The 15,896-nt window shown below is 44.9% G+C and overlaps 1 protein-coding gene across 1 annotated transcript in view; it reads right to left on the bottom strand.

The window, feature by feature from the left end:
- Positions 1–15,896, bottom strand: part of GOLGA2 (golgin A2) — a 20,713-nt gene that overhangs the window by 3,834 nt on the left and 983 nt on the right. Inside the window, exons 2-22 of the mRNA XM_017745465.1 lie at positions 14,938–15,060; positions 14,514–14,594; positions 11,049–11,183; positions 10,422–10,465; positions 10,234–10,297; positions 9,715–9,774; positions 9,155–9,235; positions 7,408–7,446; positions 6,842–6,904; positions 6,510–6,603; positions 5,754–5,860; positions 5,163–5,221; positions 4,802–4,943; positions 3,769–3,858; positions 3,498–3,605; positions 3,314–3,401; positions 2,473–2,819; positions 1,520–1,633; positions 1,016–1,240; positions 683–782; positions 524–603 (exon numbers count right to left, since the gene is read on the bottom strand). Of these exons, the coding sequence (XP_017600954.1) occupies positions 524–603; positions 683–782; positions 1,016–1,240; positions 1,520–1,633; positions 2,473–2,819; positions 3,314–3,401; positions 3,498–3,605; positions 3,769–3,858; positions 4,802–4,943; positions 5,163–5,221; positions 5,754–5,860; positions 6,510–6,603; positions 6,842–6,904; positions 7,408–7,446; positions 9,155–9,235; positions 9,715–9,774; positions 10,234–10,297; positions 10,422–10,465; positions 11,049–11,063 (1,920 nt within the window). The 5' untranslated portion in view covers positions 11,064–11,183; positions 14,514–14,594; positions 14,938–15,060. The remainder of the gene's footprint in view (positions 1–523; positions 604–682; positions 783–1,015; positions 1,241–1,519; positions 1,634–2,472; positions 2,820–3,313; positions 3,402–3,497; positions 3,606–3,768; positions 3,859–4,801; positions 4,944–5,162; positions 5,222–5,753; positions 5,861–6,509; positions 6,604–6,841; positions 6,905–7,407; positions 7,447–9,154; positions 9,236–9,714; positions 9,775–10,233; positions 10,298–10,421; positions 10,466–11,048; positions 11,184–14,513; positions 14,595–14,937; positions 15,061–15,896) is intronic.

Consider the following 15,896-nt stretch of genomic DNA (forward strand, 5'->3'; position numbering starts at 1 on the left):
CAGCAGGATCTATGGTGCATCTCAGGACAGAGTAACAGTTTACCCCGTTTTATTTATGGGTGTGAAACCAAGAACTATGTGACTGCCCTGTTACTAAGCCAGGCAGCAGCTACTGCCTCTTCTCGCTACCAATCAGTGCAGGTTAAAAACTGGGTCCCTTGAGAGCTGCTTGACTGCAGTAATATGACTGTACTTGCAGATAAATCTTGTAGATATTTGACACCATTTCCAAATTGCCTTCCAAGCTAAAGAGACCATCATCATCAAAGCCCCATTAAAGAGCTGCTCTGCCAGCTGAGTTATCATAAGGAAACCACTGCCAGACTTCCAACCTGTTTTGCAGGGATGCTGCAGAAGTCTTGGCTTCTTGCTGCTGTGCACAAGGAACTTTTGCATTTCCCTCATGACTGCACTCAGCTGGTAGGATAACAGCTGATAAACGTCTCTGCAATTTAACTGGTTTCTTTTTCTAGATATTTGCTTAGAACTAAAACCAAGGGCTTTTCTATCCATTAAGACTCACCATTTCTTCATGGCTTTCAAACTTCTCTGGGATCACAAGTGAAGGTTTTTGGATTTCTTCAGTCACTGCTTCATCACCTTCTGTAAAAGGAGGACGGTGAACAAGGAGGCAATGCTGCAGAGAACCCAGCTCTGCCTCCTCCCTGATACAGCCACTCACCCTCCAGTTGGTGCAAAATTCTGCCATCCATTTCTGCTGCTAGCTGACTGATCTGGGCCTGCAGCTCTTTGTTCTCTCTGGCTACAGCTTCTAGACTTTCCTGCAAGGGAGAAGCAGAGGATCACAAAAACCTGCACAAGCCAGACTGCTAACACTCACTCCAGACAGTAGCACCACACACACAAACATACAAGCAGTACTTCAGCTCCAGACAGGTATCACTCGTAGGGCACAGGGTGTAATCTCAGCATCACAGAACAGCCCAGGGTGGAAGGGACTGGCCAAATCTCTCGCTCAATGATTACCTCCCATCTTGTCCCTTTTTACTGTTACCTTGGTCTGCTGCAGCTCTTTCAGGTGCATTTCCACTGTCACCTTCCCCTGGACCTCCTCATGCTGCAGGCGGTCCATGAGCTGTGTCTGAAGCAGGAATTGCTTGTGCAGTTCATCCTTCTCAGCAGCGAGCTGCTGGAAGGCCAGGGTGTACTGCTGCAGGTGGCTGTAGCACTGGTCCCGCTGCTCCTGCAGGCCACGGGCCTCCTGTGTCTTCAGCTCCAGCTGAGAGAACAAGACCAAACCACCACATCAAACCCTTTCTGCCTGAAAAGCTGATCCGTGTGACATGATCCAAACTGTCAACCATTGCCCCAAAGCCACCAACCAGGCAGGCAGCCACCATCTGCCCCCATATGCCGGTCTCCCACATCAGGCAGCAGATGATAGGGGAAGGCTCCCAGCTGGATCTTTACAATATCCATTTCCATGCTTACATCAGTGTCTGGGAAGTTGCCAGCAATTTGCACAATCCAGCCCTGCCATTCCACTGCTGGTGCTCACCGTCTCTTTGAGCTCCCCCAGGTTCTCCTGCAGCTGCCCAAGCTTCTTGGCCAGCTCTTTCTTTACGTATTGCTCTGACTGTAGGGCACTTGTAACCTCCATGTTTTCATTTGTCTGCAAGACAAACATGACTGTGTAAGGAAACTGCCCCAGCCACCATGAAACAGGCTCTCAATAAAACACGTTAGTTCCCAGTACAACAGGGTGCCATCCCTTGTGTTTTTCTGAACTGTAACTGAGGGCCATAAATTGACTGTTTAGGACAGTAAATAACTTACAGAAAGGTTCAGAAGATGGGAGAAGAGCAAGGAAAGAGGCAGGGGAATCAGTGCTGGGACAGTGCCAAGAGGCCTGGTACATCATGCAGCCTGTCAGCTCCAAAGCAGATGGGTGGTATGAATATCCCAAAGAGAGCCACAGACATTCAAAAACAAGGAGTTCAAAAAGGACTAAAGAAAAAAAAAAAATCAACAGCTAGACCATGTGTCAGTCTGCTAGGGCCCCAGAGGGGAAGGTGTTACATTGAAAGAAGCAAAGCAAGAGTAAGCCAAGTAAGGAGTAAGTAAGAGCTCCAGGATAGGTAAGAATGACAGCAGCAGGAGAGAATACTGTTGAAAACTTCCTCATGGGCAAATATAGGGAACAAGAAATGGATATCTTCAGGTAAAAGGGCAGGAGGAATACCCAGGGACAGAAACAGCCTGACTGGCAGGGGATGAGAAGGAAAAGGAAACAGTTCTGGACAAAGATATTGGTTTATCTGCTAGAGCACCTGAGGGAGTAAGGAACTGCAGGGAACCTCCTGGTATGACACTATGAATCAGAGGATGGAGCAGCCACAGTCTCAGAGGATAAGAGAGGGATAATGCTGCTGCCAGTTTTTAACATCTGCGCTACGAAAGGATTGCACCAGTGAGGGAAGCAGTGAGAAAAGATGCGTGGAAGAGACCTACCAGTTTGACAAACCCATTCTGCAGCTCAGCCAGCTGCTCCTTCAGATCCCGGTTCTGGCTCAGTGCCCTACTGATTGTGGCCTTATCACTCTGCATGTCCTCCAGGATCTGCTGCCTGTCCACAGCCTCCTCGCTGTAGCGCTGCACAGTCTTTTCCAGCTCCAGCAGCCGCTCCTCCTGCTCCCGGTTGAGGTGGCTCAGCTGCTCATTGTCACGGACCTGGGCCTGGTACTGCCCGTGCAGCTCCTCCTTCTCCTGCTGCAGCCGTTGGATCTCCTCCTGCAGACTGAGCTCAGCTGCCGTGGGCCCCGGGGGTGAGGGAAGCTCGATATCCATGGGCTTCACTGCTGAGGAAATGCAGTCAGAAGGGGCTCAGTCACACAGAAAATGGCTGGGTGAGACACATCCCTGCTGGGTACACAAAGCACACCCCAGCCCATACAGCTCTGTGACCCAGAAGAGATCACCAGCTGCAGTATCCAGCACAGCACTGAAAGGAACAAAGAGCAAACCTACCCCAAACCCAAGCATAGCATCCTGCTGTCTGCTGCTGACTCCTTCACAGCCCTAGCAGGAGCATCCTGCCTTCCCAAACTCCTGTGCCAGAGAGGCTGACAGTACAGTCAGGCCAATACTACAGACATAACCAGGCTGCTGGTCCATTCACTGCAAGAGTTCACTTGCTGTTTCCCAGGAGAAGAGGGTTCTTAGGGTCACCTGGTCTCCAGCTGCCTTCCCAGCATCAGACCTACTTGCACCTCCTGTGCAGAAGCATCTGCACAGCAGGACAGAGTTATCCAGCTCCACTCTGCAGTGAGAAGCCCCACCTTGGAAGCCCTACCTGATGTGCTCAACAGCTCTGTAACATTGTCTTCCAGCTCCTGAATTTTGGCCATGTGTTTCTCCTTCTCCTCTGCCATTGTGTGGACCTGCAAGGCCACACAAGTGAAAATTACAAAAATGTTCATGGGGCATTTCTTGCTGCCCATGTTTGTCCAGAGCTGGGATGCTGCCCCTGGGGTTACCTGCTCAGAGAGCTGCTGCACCCGCTGCTGCCAAACGCTCCCCTCCTCCCTCAGTTTCTCCACATACTGATCTCTTTCTGCTTGCAGCTGGTGAAGTGACTCTGAGAGCTGTTCAAATCAAAATCAGACAAAATCCTATTGGCTAAATAAATTTGGTTTAAGGGATAAAACTTGAAGAAACCAGTGTTAGTGCAAAGCTCAGACTACATTTTTCTGCCCCACAAGTCTCCTTACGGACATCAAGATTTGGATATTTCATACAACCTCTTACCTGAGCTACCTGGGTTTCTAGGCTCGCCTTCTCCTCCAGAGCCATCTGCAGCTGCTGGTTTGCATCCAGACTCCCTCCCTGGCTTGAGAACTGTTAGTAAAAATCAGAAAGCTAAGGCAAAATGTTAATACTCAATTCCTGCACAGCCTTTCCCCTGGGAGTAACCTGCCACATGATCTATGTTGTAACCTTCTATAGTTCTTTAAAGTGCTCCAACTCATAGTGAAGTTCAGTGTGGGAAAAAATAATAGGGGGATTAAAAACAAAAAGCTGAGATTTTAGTCCTGTAAAACAGGCTGAATTGGGCAGCTCCTCCCTACCAATTTTACATTTACTGTTTTTTTAATTAAGAAAATAGGATTCAATCAAACTTTGGCTCAGAAATTTTGTGCATTTCCAGAGTCTGCACTATACAGCCAGATCAGATGGTATAAAAGCTGTGACCTTAAAAGTTGTCAGACATGTCAGGAATTTAAAGCCAGTGTCTGAAGTATGTCAGTGGACTGAGCAGCAAGGCTGGTTCAGCTGAGGCACAGCACTTTTCCCAGAAGAGCAGCAGTTGGCTTAATTTCAAGGGTAACTTAAGACACAGTCTAGGAATAAAAAAAAAGAGCATTTTCTTCCCTCCCAGGCTCAGGGTGCCACTGTCCAATTCACCACCTTCCACTGGTGGGTACAAACACCCCCCCTACTCAGCTCGTTACTCAGTGAGACTGCACAACTGAGTAACCAAAATCCTGAACAGACACAACCAGAACAGTCACTGTGTTTCCACATTTCACCCTGTCTCACTGTACAACAGTTTTAGCAGACTAATGCAACATTGCTTTTCAATCAATGTGTGCTTTTCAATCAATTTACAGCTCCAGCTCCCTAGGGAATACAAACTTTCTGTTCCTCTGAGGCCTCACTGAAAGCTTTTTTCTAGGAGGATGTCTTGATGAGATTGAGCCTTCCTTAAAGCCAGGAGTTAACTCTTGCCCCCTGTCTCAGAAGGAATTGTAGCAGTGTCATCAGTGTCATTTGCCCTCACCTGTTGAATCATCAGTTCAGCCATTTCCAATTTCTTCTGCAAATCTTCCACATCCAACTTCATAGCTGAGTTCTGGGACACCAGAGAGTGAACCTTCTCTGACAGCTCTGAATTCTGCTGTTTTATTTCCTCACTACTTTTGCTAAAACAAACAAAAAATTAAAGTGGCTCTGGGTCTGCTGATGTCCAGGTCATAAATCTACAAACCAGTGCTTCCTGGCAGCTAGAATCACAGAAACATCACATCTAGTGACTACTTTTTTTTTTAATGGAATGTCTGGCCTCCCGAGTCACCAGCTGTGGTCTGTGCCACTTGTAATGTTTTGGGGCTCTTCTGCAGTACTGAGCAGAAGGGACTTACCTTCGTTTGTACAGTTCCAGTTTCAGGTTGTCTCGCTCCTTCACTAACTCTTTATTATGCTGGAGAAAAAGGAAATTACATCATCTGTAGACTTCAAACAAACAAATAAGATATTAAAAAATACTTCATTTCATCTTTAACAGATCAGCTAAAGCAGAAAAAGTCACCACTTTAGCAAAAACCTCAGGACAGGTATGCTTAGAACCTCCTGAATTTGCCAGGAATAAGTCTGCTCAGTCTTTTCAAATGTGATGCTACAAGTATTTCTGCAAACTTCTGGCTTAACATCAATTCTGAAGTGTGTGTTTAATGGAGATTTCTGGGACAAAGTCTCTCTCTTGTGTGGAACTGCCAGACTAATGAAGTGAGGTGCCAGATCTGAAGGCACCAACTGGACCGTATGATTTAGTCACAGAAACTTGAATGAAGTTTGCCTTGATCGTGGGGAATACAGGGCTTTACAAGGTTAATTAACAAGGTTGATTTCTGCCTCTTCTCCAAGCAGGGACTGCAGACATTGCAGCAGTGTAGTAATAAGCAAACAGCCAAAGGCAGAACTGCTGGTTAAGCATAAACAGAGTTGACTCTTACCTTCTCTGACTGCTTTTGCTGCATGGAGATGGAGGACAAAGTGCGCTCCAGCTCCGAGACCCGCTGGCGAGACGAATGTAAACGGGCAGCAAGGCTTTCAGCTTCTCCTGGACAAGTCAGAGCACAGTCAGTTGAGGCTAGATCACAAAGAGCATTTTGGAACTGGCTGAACAGCACTTTCTACTTTGTCAACAAGCTCTTCAGGCAGCACAGAGCTTTGTAAATCAGCAGAGCTGGCTCCACTCCTGGCTCTATATCATTCACTAACAGCCCTGGGAGCACAGCTCTCTCTCTACCTGCCTCACTTTAGAGGCAGATGATGAAACTTCCTTTGCAGAACAATAGACAATATGTTGTCTGGGTTGTTTTTTTTTTTTTCCTATTAGAATACATTGCTCAAATTTAGTTCAGAATAAAAGGCTCAGGTAAGACCTAGATTAACATGAAAGCTGTGTGGGAGGCGGGGTGGAAAAGGGGAACAAAGTTTTTAAAGTATCAGAAAGGAACAGTCTGGAGTAGTAACCAGGCCCAAGAGAGGTGACAAGGCTTTAGTGATGCACAAAACAACCTCAACTGCTGTGAGACCAACATGCTCCCATTTGGGGGCAGCTATGATGACAGCAGCAGTGCCAGTGCCAAAGGCTGCTAACGGAGGAGTCGGGGAGTGCTGTGAGCTGGCTGCCAGCAACTGTTCGTGCCTGTGACTTGACACCCACAGTTCAACCACCAGCTTGAGCTGCAGAGACAGTCACGTACCTGATTTCTGCCGTGCAGCTTGCTGAGTATGGCCAAGGGCTGTCTGCAACTCAGATTTCTCAGAAACGAGAATTCCAATAGTCTGGATATGAACCTTTGGGAAAGGAAAATCAGCTCAGTGCAGAACTTCTTTGCTTGCCACTGCAACATCACTGTTGTCACGAAAGGACAATTCAGTAAAGAGCTCTTGCAGTTAAGTACAGTCTGGCTGACACTTGCAGTTTTCCTAAAGGAATGGACTTCTGGCTTCAAGGATAAGGACTATGAGTGCTCAGTAATCCACAAAACAGCAGAAGTCAGGTGATATTACTGTAAGGGAGGCTCTGCCTTACCTGTAACTGTTCCCTCAATGCTGCTTGCTCTTTAGAAAATTTCTGTTCAAACTCCTTCTTTTCCTGTAGAAACAAATAATGCTTGGTCAGCACAAACATGCAGATAGTTAACCCTTGTTTTATGTCAAACTAAAAAAGCAGGAATTCATTGGTACTATTTCTAGCATCTAAATGATACCAGTATTTTTAAAGACACGCTTAATCTTCCATTATTTGAACTACCTAATCGTTTTTCCATCCCAGACCAGCAGTGATAGCAAGTGCAATCATTGCAGCACACACGTGGCAGTGTTGGAATGGAAGCTCCTGGCAAGGTCCCAAACTGTAACCTTCTGCCCCCACTGTACTCCTCCAACTTGAGCATTTAAATATTAGCTTTGGTCAAAATAAGAATGCTGCCTGTCAGGCCCAACTCATGAAGTCAAAATATTCAACCTTATGCTACAAATTAAAACTGAAGCTAAGACAAGATCACGTACGCTTGTGCCACAATCCACTGTGTTTTCTACTCCTCAGAGAAACAGATACCTATTTCTGTATCTATCAAAAAATAGGACACACTTTACCTTCTCCAGCTGATTCACTGCTTCTTGGTTCTGCTGTTTCTGTGGAAGAAAATTGATGCACCAATATTAAGAGAGAATATTCTCATACTGCTGAAACACATTTTCACTTTGATGAAGTAGGATATATGCCCAGTTAATGCAAAGAGAATTTCCATTTCTGTAGAAGATTAGGAAGTTCATCTTAGCTATTAAAAGTAAGAGATTTGGGGCTCCCTTCACTATTGCATGTGATATGTTTTTCATTGTCCAGTACATTATCACAGTTCTCCCCCAATACCTCTGCTGAAACTCCTCTATGTTCCTATCTGAGCATCCAGCAACTTCAGTTTAAACTTGCAATATCCCACATCTATGCAATTAATCATAGTCAAACTGGTGTGTTAGCAAAAATGCTTTCAATAAAAAATAAATACCTAAATCCCAAACCAAAAGTCCTTTCCTTTAAGTGATTCCTTAGACTTCTATCCCGTTAGCAACGGGGCCTCTAAGTCATGCAGTGCTGCACGTACGTTGGCAGGATCCCACCAAGGCGGTATGAGACAGAGCTGAAGCCAGATGCAAGAAAAGGGATAGTTCTGTCCCAGCCAATTTCAGTCTTATGGGTGAAGTACTGGAGAGCTGTGACTGCACAAAGTGCATCTGGAGGTGTGAATGGGACAAAGGCTGCCCCGGCTGCCACCAAACCCTGTTCGCCCTTTGCTACTCTTGTCCCCCTGGCAGTTTTCTCACAGATGCCTCTTAAGTAACTACATAAATAGTATTTTTCCCTTTCCCAAATGATGAATATTGGCCGAGCTGTTTCTTTATTACCATTACTACCTCAGTACATTTTGAAACACAACTGCAGATGGAAGGGTGATGAGGTTTTGATTTTAGCAATGCCAGCACACAACATAACCAGGAAAAGCAAAGGCAAGAGCACAAATGCAGCAAAGGCCCTACAGAGTTCCAGACAAACAGAAAAGCTGGCAAACAATGAGAATCCTAGGTGGGCAACGCACTGTACCTCTGCAGCCCAACTAAAACACAAAATTAAACAGAACAGAACAAAAATAACCCAAAACCAAAAATGAAACAAAAAGAGGGGTCATGGGGTACACTGGGAAATGCTGAACTTTGGGAAAAGTCTAGTTTTAGAGAGGAACAAAATGGGGGAAAGTATTTCACACAAGAAAGGCTCTTTTCAGCCTGGAACAGATCTGCTTAGCTGCATTTCTTGCAGTGTGAAGGCTGGCAGGAATCCATGCAGGCCACAGGACAAAGCAGTTCATTCATTGTGCCAAGAGAAGCTGAGGATATGATCAGAAAACAGCCCCAGGCTCTCTTGGACCTATTGCTCCCACTCTGCTGATATATTTAGAACAGCATCACCACCTGCAGAAACAGGTTTTCACACTGCTGCCAGCACCAGAATTCTGTATTTCAAGGATTCAGACCAGGACCAGAAATAGCTGTTTTATCAGGATGCTTATCATCCAGGGACAGTGTGAGGAGATCAACAGAGCACACTTAAATGGAAACAACAAAACTGTTTCTGCTTCCTCAGATGAGCCACCACACTCACAAGTGGCCTTAGGCTTTGATCCTCTCACAGGTTTTCCATCCAGCCCATTTTGTTCCATACAAAGTGCTGTGTAAGCAGCCTTCCTTGTGGCACTATGAGGGAACCCGTAACCTTGCAGACACCCAGACAGCATGGAGGAGCAGCAAAGACAGCGTCAAACTGGTTGGTTGGATTGTTTCTTACCAATTCCTCTATCTTTGTAACGAGCTGTTTGTTAGTTAGATTGCTGGAATCCAGGGCTACTGCCAGCTCCTGGTAACGTGTCTGACGGGCACATGCATATAGGAGAAAAAGGAAGGAGCAGAAGAGGAGGAGGGAAGGAAAAAAGCAATAATTAAAAAGGACAGAAAAATAAATCATCATCACAGTTTGATATAATCAGATTCTCCAAACAAAACAAAATCTATGGTTTTGACAAAAGCAGCTGGGATGTCAACCTATTTTAGCCATTTCTGCTGAGGCCTCATTTTGACATAAGAGTGAATCAGAAATAAGAACTGCAGTTGCATGGAAGCCAGATTATCCCCCGTCCCCAAACTGGGAACACCTCCAATACCTGCCTCTGACTGTTGTGATCACAACTACTCAATTACAGCCCCAGGTGACACTACACAGTGATATATGTGACCTGTGCCTTCAGTTATGCCTCACTAACACTGCTGTAAGCACAGAATCCAAACAAGTGATCAACAGCAGCAATTAAGAAGAAAAATAAAAAACGTGACAGATTGAGAACAACTTACTTCCATTTCCTTAATATTTGTGGAAGAAACAGCATTTTCTCCATTCACATACGATGTAGACTAGAAGTAAATCAAGTAAGTCGGTTTTAGTCCCCAAGGCAACAAATCACTATTAGGTAAGAACCCACTATAACAGTAACACTCCTTATAGCACCTGTCACTTCAAACGACCACACACAGGCACAGAAAACACTTTTCTGGCTCAGGATAGACGCCGGCTGCCCCTGTGACAAGCTGATGTGAATTATTCAGACTGACTTCATATTCTTTTCCACTAACTCAAGAGTACATCTTTCCATGAATACGTACAATTCATTCATCCCACTCTCCTTTTCTTCCTACTGCTGAAATCTTACATTCCTAAACCAGGATTTTTTGCTCCTCAGTGTTTAAATATCACATTGGTTAGAATGGCTGCAGATGTCTCTGAGATTGAAGAGTGTTTCCTTGAGCTGTCTGCTTAAAGTTCCACATCAAACACCAAGAGAATTAATGGGACAAATGGATGAAAAGGAGTACCTGGGAAACCAGGCCATTGAGTTGTTCAGACAACTGACGGAGACCCTCTGTTGACGAGAAAGACCTGGGAACAAAGACCTGGCAATGAAAACCTCTCCCAGAGAGCTGCCCAAATCAGCACAGCATTGGGGCAGGAATAAAACCTTAATTTGTTTGGATCCTGATGCAAAGCCAACACAGACACTCACCTGTTCTCATCCAAAGCATTTTTATGATCCTCAGCTTCATGCATCTGTGGATTAAAACATAAAAACTTACAAGCCTGTAAAAGATGGGAGTCACACTTACGAATATGTCACTAAGACTTGATTAAACCTGGGCTCCAGTTCCACAGCTCCTGTAATTACTGGCTTCCCAAAGGAAGATGAACTTAAAACCACCAACTCAGCCCTGGCTTACACAATTTCTGAGTGGTGTGAGTCTGGGTTTCCTGGAATAGAGAAACTCAAGTGTAACAGGCTTTATGCCTGCTGCTTTTATTTATCAGGATAATCAACACTTTGCTGAAAAAAACTTCAACTGAATCTTTAATTAGTGGAAGGAAACACAGATTGATTGGACTGGAGACCTGTCTTATTAAGGGTACTTTCTGCTAATGAAATAGGAGAGAAGGGGAAGAAAAACAGCTTCAGAAGCCACAGGGACACGTGTATACTCTCACAGACAGATGATGACTGCATGGAGAGTGAAGAATGTAGTATTTTTAAGAGGAGAAAACCTGAACTAGTCATATTTATGAGGGTCATCTTTCTCCACACTAATGTGGCATCACTAACCAATATTCAATGGTAGAGCATTGATGATAAGTCACAAACCTGTGTCAGCTGCATGCTCTCAGGAGCAGGCAGAACAGAACCACAACTAGGGAGGCTGTTGCTGTTAGATAGCACAGGGACATCGGGAGCAAGCTGTTCAGCACTACGAGTGGCAACATCACTGTCAAAGTATGCCTGTCACAAAACACAGCACAGGATTACAGCCTTCATGCACAATGAACAAACACACACACCAACACATCACCTTGTGACCTGCCTGTGAAAACCAGACAGATGTGAACAGTCAGTCATTAAGAAACATGTGGAAAGGAACCTGTGTTCTCCCCAGAGCAAAGAGGTGGCTGCATCAACCACAGACAAACACCGTCCCAGAGTGTGTCCTTTCATAAAGGACCAGTGTCCCATAATCCGACTCCCTTTTTTAACACAGGGCAATAATGTCACCCAAACTCTTAAGTTCACACACGACATTCACTGCAAAAGATTCACCAAAAATCAAGTAAGGGCAAAGCCAAATGTCACTGCACTTTGAAAAGCACCACCTTCAAGGTGTTCCTGGGGAAAACACAGATCACTGTATGCAAATGAAGATGGAAAAGAACAGGGGAGTGACTACTTGAAAATTGGGTTAGTCAGACTCAAATGCTCTGTCTAAAATTCGATGAAATTTGTGGCATGCCATGACCCACCAGTTTAGAAACAGGGCATTTATGAACAGGCCAGAGGAAGGGTGGCTGGGGGCAGCTCCCTGTGGCCCTGCTGCAGCCATAGATCCCATGACTAGAAGAATCTAAATAGAAAAGAGGAGCACCAAAAACCTATTTCTGGACAGCAATGCAAGTTCCCACCCAGCCTTTGTGGGAGGATGGATGGCATCTGCAGCCCCCCCTACGAAGCCACACTGCACTGGACTATTTCATCTCCTTGTACAGCACTAGAGCCATAAAGGTCCAACAGTGCTCTCATGTTTTACAGCAATTTGATTGATTTCATCATCCAGCTCTGGTAAGTCATCACTTAAAAACACAACAAAACAGATGAGATAATCTTTCAGCATTCAGCCCCACCAATACACTGCAGCTCTCTGCAATTCCACCTGGAAGAGTTCCCTCTTACTTCAGTTACTTCCTTCTTGGTAATTCATAGGAAACAAGAAATCTCTCTTTTGGCATTCCCTGTTTACCTGCTCAGCACTTCACTCACTAATCCAGCGGCAAGGTTAAAACAGCAACAGTGAAGGCAGATTTAATGAAGGCAGTAAGTTGGAAGACTACAAAGGGAAGCAGAGTTTTTTCAATTTCTTTTTAGCAGGACAGGTACTGATGCTCTGAAGGAGCAATATATGTTAGGTGCTTATTAGGAAGGTCAGAAACTCCCTCACTTCTTTCAGCTAAAGGCTCTTCACTTTTATCAATCACACGCTCATCAGTATAAACATCAGAGGAACAATGAGGAATTCATTCCCCACTGCATCTCAAAATGATAATTTCTTCTGATCAGAACATTCTTTCTGCCTAATACTTCCAAGATGCAGAAACCAGTAATGTGCCTTAACCACAAGAACTCCTTCCTTCTTTCTTCATAAGGAACAGTTTTGTAATAAACTCTCAAAAATCCCAAAACTATTTGAACAATCAAATTTGTTGGAAACAGAAAGCATTAGAAGCAAAACACTTATATAGAAATTATGCATTGTGACATTCTAATAATGTAGAATAAAAAGTCAGTAATTCTGCTCAGCTTAGCATGTAGTAGGATCCACTTGTTTTCATACAAAGGCTTCTACTTAGCTGGTTTTCCTGTATTTCAGAGCCAAGAAGGCTGAAGTGAGAGAGAAGGGAGGGCTCTGCTTCACATGAAACACCAATGGCAGCAGCTGCTCAGCTGCCAATGATCAGCTTTTCTGCCCTATTAGCATCAAGTTTCTGAACAGCATTTTCCTAACTCAGGATTTTTACAAGACAGCAACCGGAATGAGAAATCTTTCTTTCATTATATATTGCAGTTAAAGATTAGTTTTCAAATAATTCCTAAAACCCCAGGCACAACAATCCAAAAATTCTATAATAGCCAATCAGATCAAACTGTATCTCTGAGGAAAACAGAAAAAAAAATGGGGAAACAAGAACGAATAGAGTAATAAATTCTCCCTTTGCAGAACATGACTAAGCTGTAGACATATGTAGGCCTTCACTGCAAGGCTAATGTCACCTCAGCAACAGCACTGGACCACCTATCTTCATGTCACCCTCCAATGTGAAACAAGTCTCTTTCTCCAATATTTAACTTACTCTGAGCTTACAAGTATTAACTGAAACCAGTCCCCAGGACAACAGTGACAGTTTAGTCACAACACAAGTTTTCTGAGGCTGGACAGGTACACCCAGCACCCCAAAGCTGGCAGTGTGTCTTCACATCACTCGAGTTCTGCTGGTACAGAACCTACACAACACAGTCCAGCTGGTGGAACTCTGCATGTCAGATGTATTATCACACAAAAGAAAAAAGGATACAAAGGCAATTCACAGGGAATTCCATTCTACCTTGTGGTTTCACTTCATCTGTCAGGTACCCCAGATGATTACTATAGTTATATTTATTGCTGGAGACACATGGATATGCAGTAAATATAAGAGTGAGCTACTTAATGACAACTACATTGAAACAATGGTAGGGAAATAAGCTACCAAAATGATGCAAGTGAAAATGAAAAGCAGAGCTTTGGTACAACAAAACTGGAAGAACATTCTGGGCTACAAAATTTGACTTCTCTGAGTTCCTATCACAGTTTGGGCCTTATTTTAAATAAACTGACTGTCTGAAAATAAATATTTTTAAAAGGCTGTTTGTTTATGTGTGCTCCTAAACACCTTTCTCTTGCTTCTTGGCATACTTCCTGCCCTTTCCTCTTCAGGATCCTGGGAATGTGAAGACGCTAAAGCCTGGACATGCCTGGCTTTGAAGTATTTGACTTCCTGCCTAAGCATATTTAAACCCCTGGTACTTGCCAGACTGTACATCACCTGTGCCAGCTTCACTGCCTGTCATAAAAGGAGCGACTGGAATAACCAGCCAGGGCAGCTGCTTGCCTGGAGATGAGCAGAAACGTGCCCTTCAGAAACCAAGCTCCAGGAAACAAAGCAATGACACTCAGAGCAGGAGAAATACAAAATATGGAAACACTACCTCTTCCTAGTGCAGTTTTCCTCAGCTGTTAAATGAGTTTATTGCCTCACCCCAAATTCCCGTTTTCCTCCAAGCTCAGCTGTCTCAAGGCTCACTTTTTGACATGTTAACTTTGACGCAAACCAGAAGGGAACAAGCACTTAACGAGCAATGGTAACAAAGAGCTCCATGTTAATAAACCAGCAACAAAACTGAAGCAACTGACAATGGATGTGTGAGGAAAAGGCTCCATCCCAGAGATGGAGCTCAGTGTGAACAGAACCCGAAGCATGCGGGAGGGAGAGCGAGTCACTGCAAGGGACACAAGCACTGCCTCACCTTCCTCTTGTCCAATGAGGGTATGGCTACCCCATTGGAGCGGTTAAGGTCTGACACCAGCACCTTCAGAATGTTCTGAATCTACAGGAGGCGAAAGAAAAGGGGAAAGAGAAACAGCTCAGAGAAGAAAAGAGAGGAAACGTCAATCCAAGGCAGCCAAGGAACCAGCCTTGTCCAGCTCATGAGGACCACACACCTCAGCCCAGCAGGTCTGTGCACACCCAGGGCACCATCAGACAGGCTCCATCACCAGCTGCACCTTCCCAAACAGGCAGCTGCCAACTCCTGTAGCACACTTCATACAGCACCTACACCACGCAGCTCTTACCCCAGCACAACCACTTCCCAGCTCCAGTCAGATTGTCCAGAAAACCAAAGAAGAGGGAGGTGACAAATGATTTGGGAGAAAGAATGAGACACTCACATTCTCTGGAGGCTGCTGGTCATCAGTGGTGGGAGTTGCAGGTCTGCTGCCTTCTTTAGTTTTGCGTTTTTTCTTAGTTCCTGCAGTTGCTCCAGGGCTGTTCTTCTGCTGATATTCCTTCAGCTGTGAAGAGAAGAAGAATGTGAAGTCCAAACAGAATATGCCTACTGTAACCCAAAAATCCCTCAAAACCTAACTCCACTGAGTAAAAATACAGATCAAGTGTAAGGACAAGAGAAATGCTCTTCCATTAATTCATCCGTTTGGGGGGAAAACATGAATCAAAATAAGCCCAGAAAAGGCTAAATTAAGACTGAAGTGATGGGTTTATGACAAGAGTTGTAAGCATTCAACTTTTGTTTACAGCCAATGCTGTTCGTGGGAAATTATTTGATACTCCATAGTGCAACTACAAGGAGATTGAAAGCACTGGTTTAGGGGATTTTTAGAGTTTTAAGTAAGAGCAATAAGGCAAAATTAATAAAGGGCAATTAATCCTGCATGCAAAGTGAAAAAGCACTGCCTGCTAGTAAAATGTTCCACTCCATGAAAGATTTTATGAAGGACAATTGCAATCTCCACAGTAGACACTGCAACAACTGCAAACTAAGGGGAAAACAACCTACAAACACTTTTTAATCGCATCCACTTCGCCCAGGAAGTGCCGGTCTGGTAAGATGTAACTCGAATCCCGCCAGGTCTGCCGGCATTTCTGTGCAATTGCTGCACGCCCGAGCCCCAGAGCGGCCGGTCCCGGCAGTTGTTTATACAAATAAGGGCACCCCCGGCCCGCACACCCCGGGCAGGGCACGGCGGGGCAGCAGGGAATGGAGAAGGACGAAGGAGGATCCCATTAGTGGTAGGATTTCAAAATGGAAGCCTGAACTGCTCCAGGACACTTTCCCGTTCCTGTGACTTTGACACAGAAGCGCATCCCGCCAGGACGCAGGCAGCCGGGC

This window comes from Corvus brachyrhynchos, unplaced genomic scaffold, assembly GCF_000691975.1.
Source record: "Corvus brachyrhynchos isolate BGI_N302 unplaced genomic scaffold, ASM69197v1 scaffold59, whole genome shotgun sequence".
Taxonomy (NCBI): Eukaryota; Metazoa; Chordata; class Aves; order Passeriformes; family Corvidae; genus Corvus; species Corvus brachyrhynchos.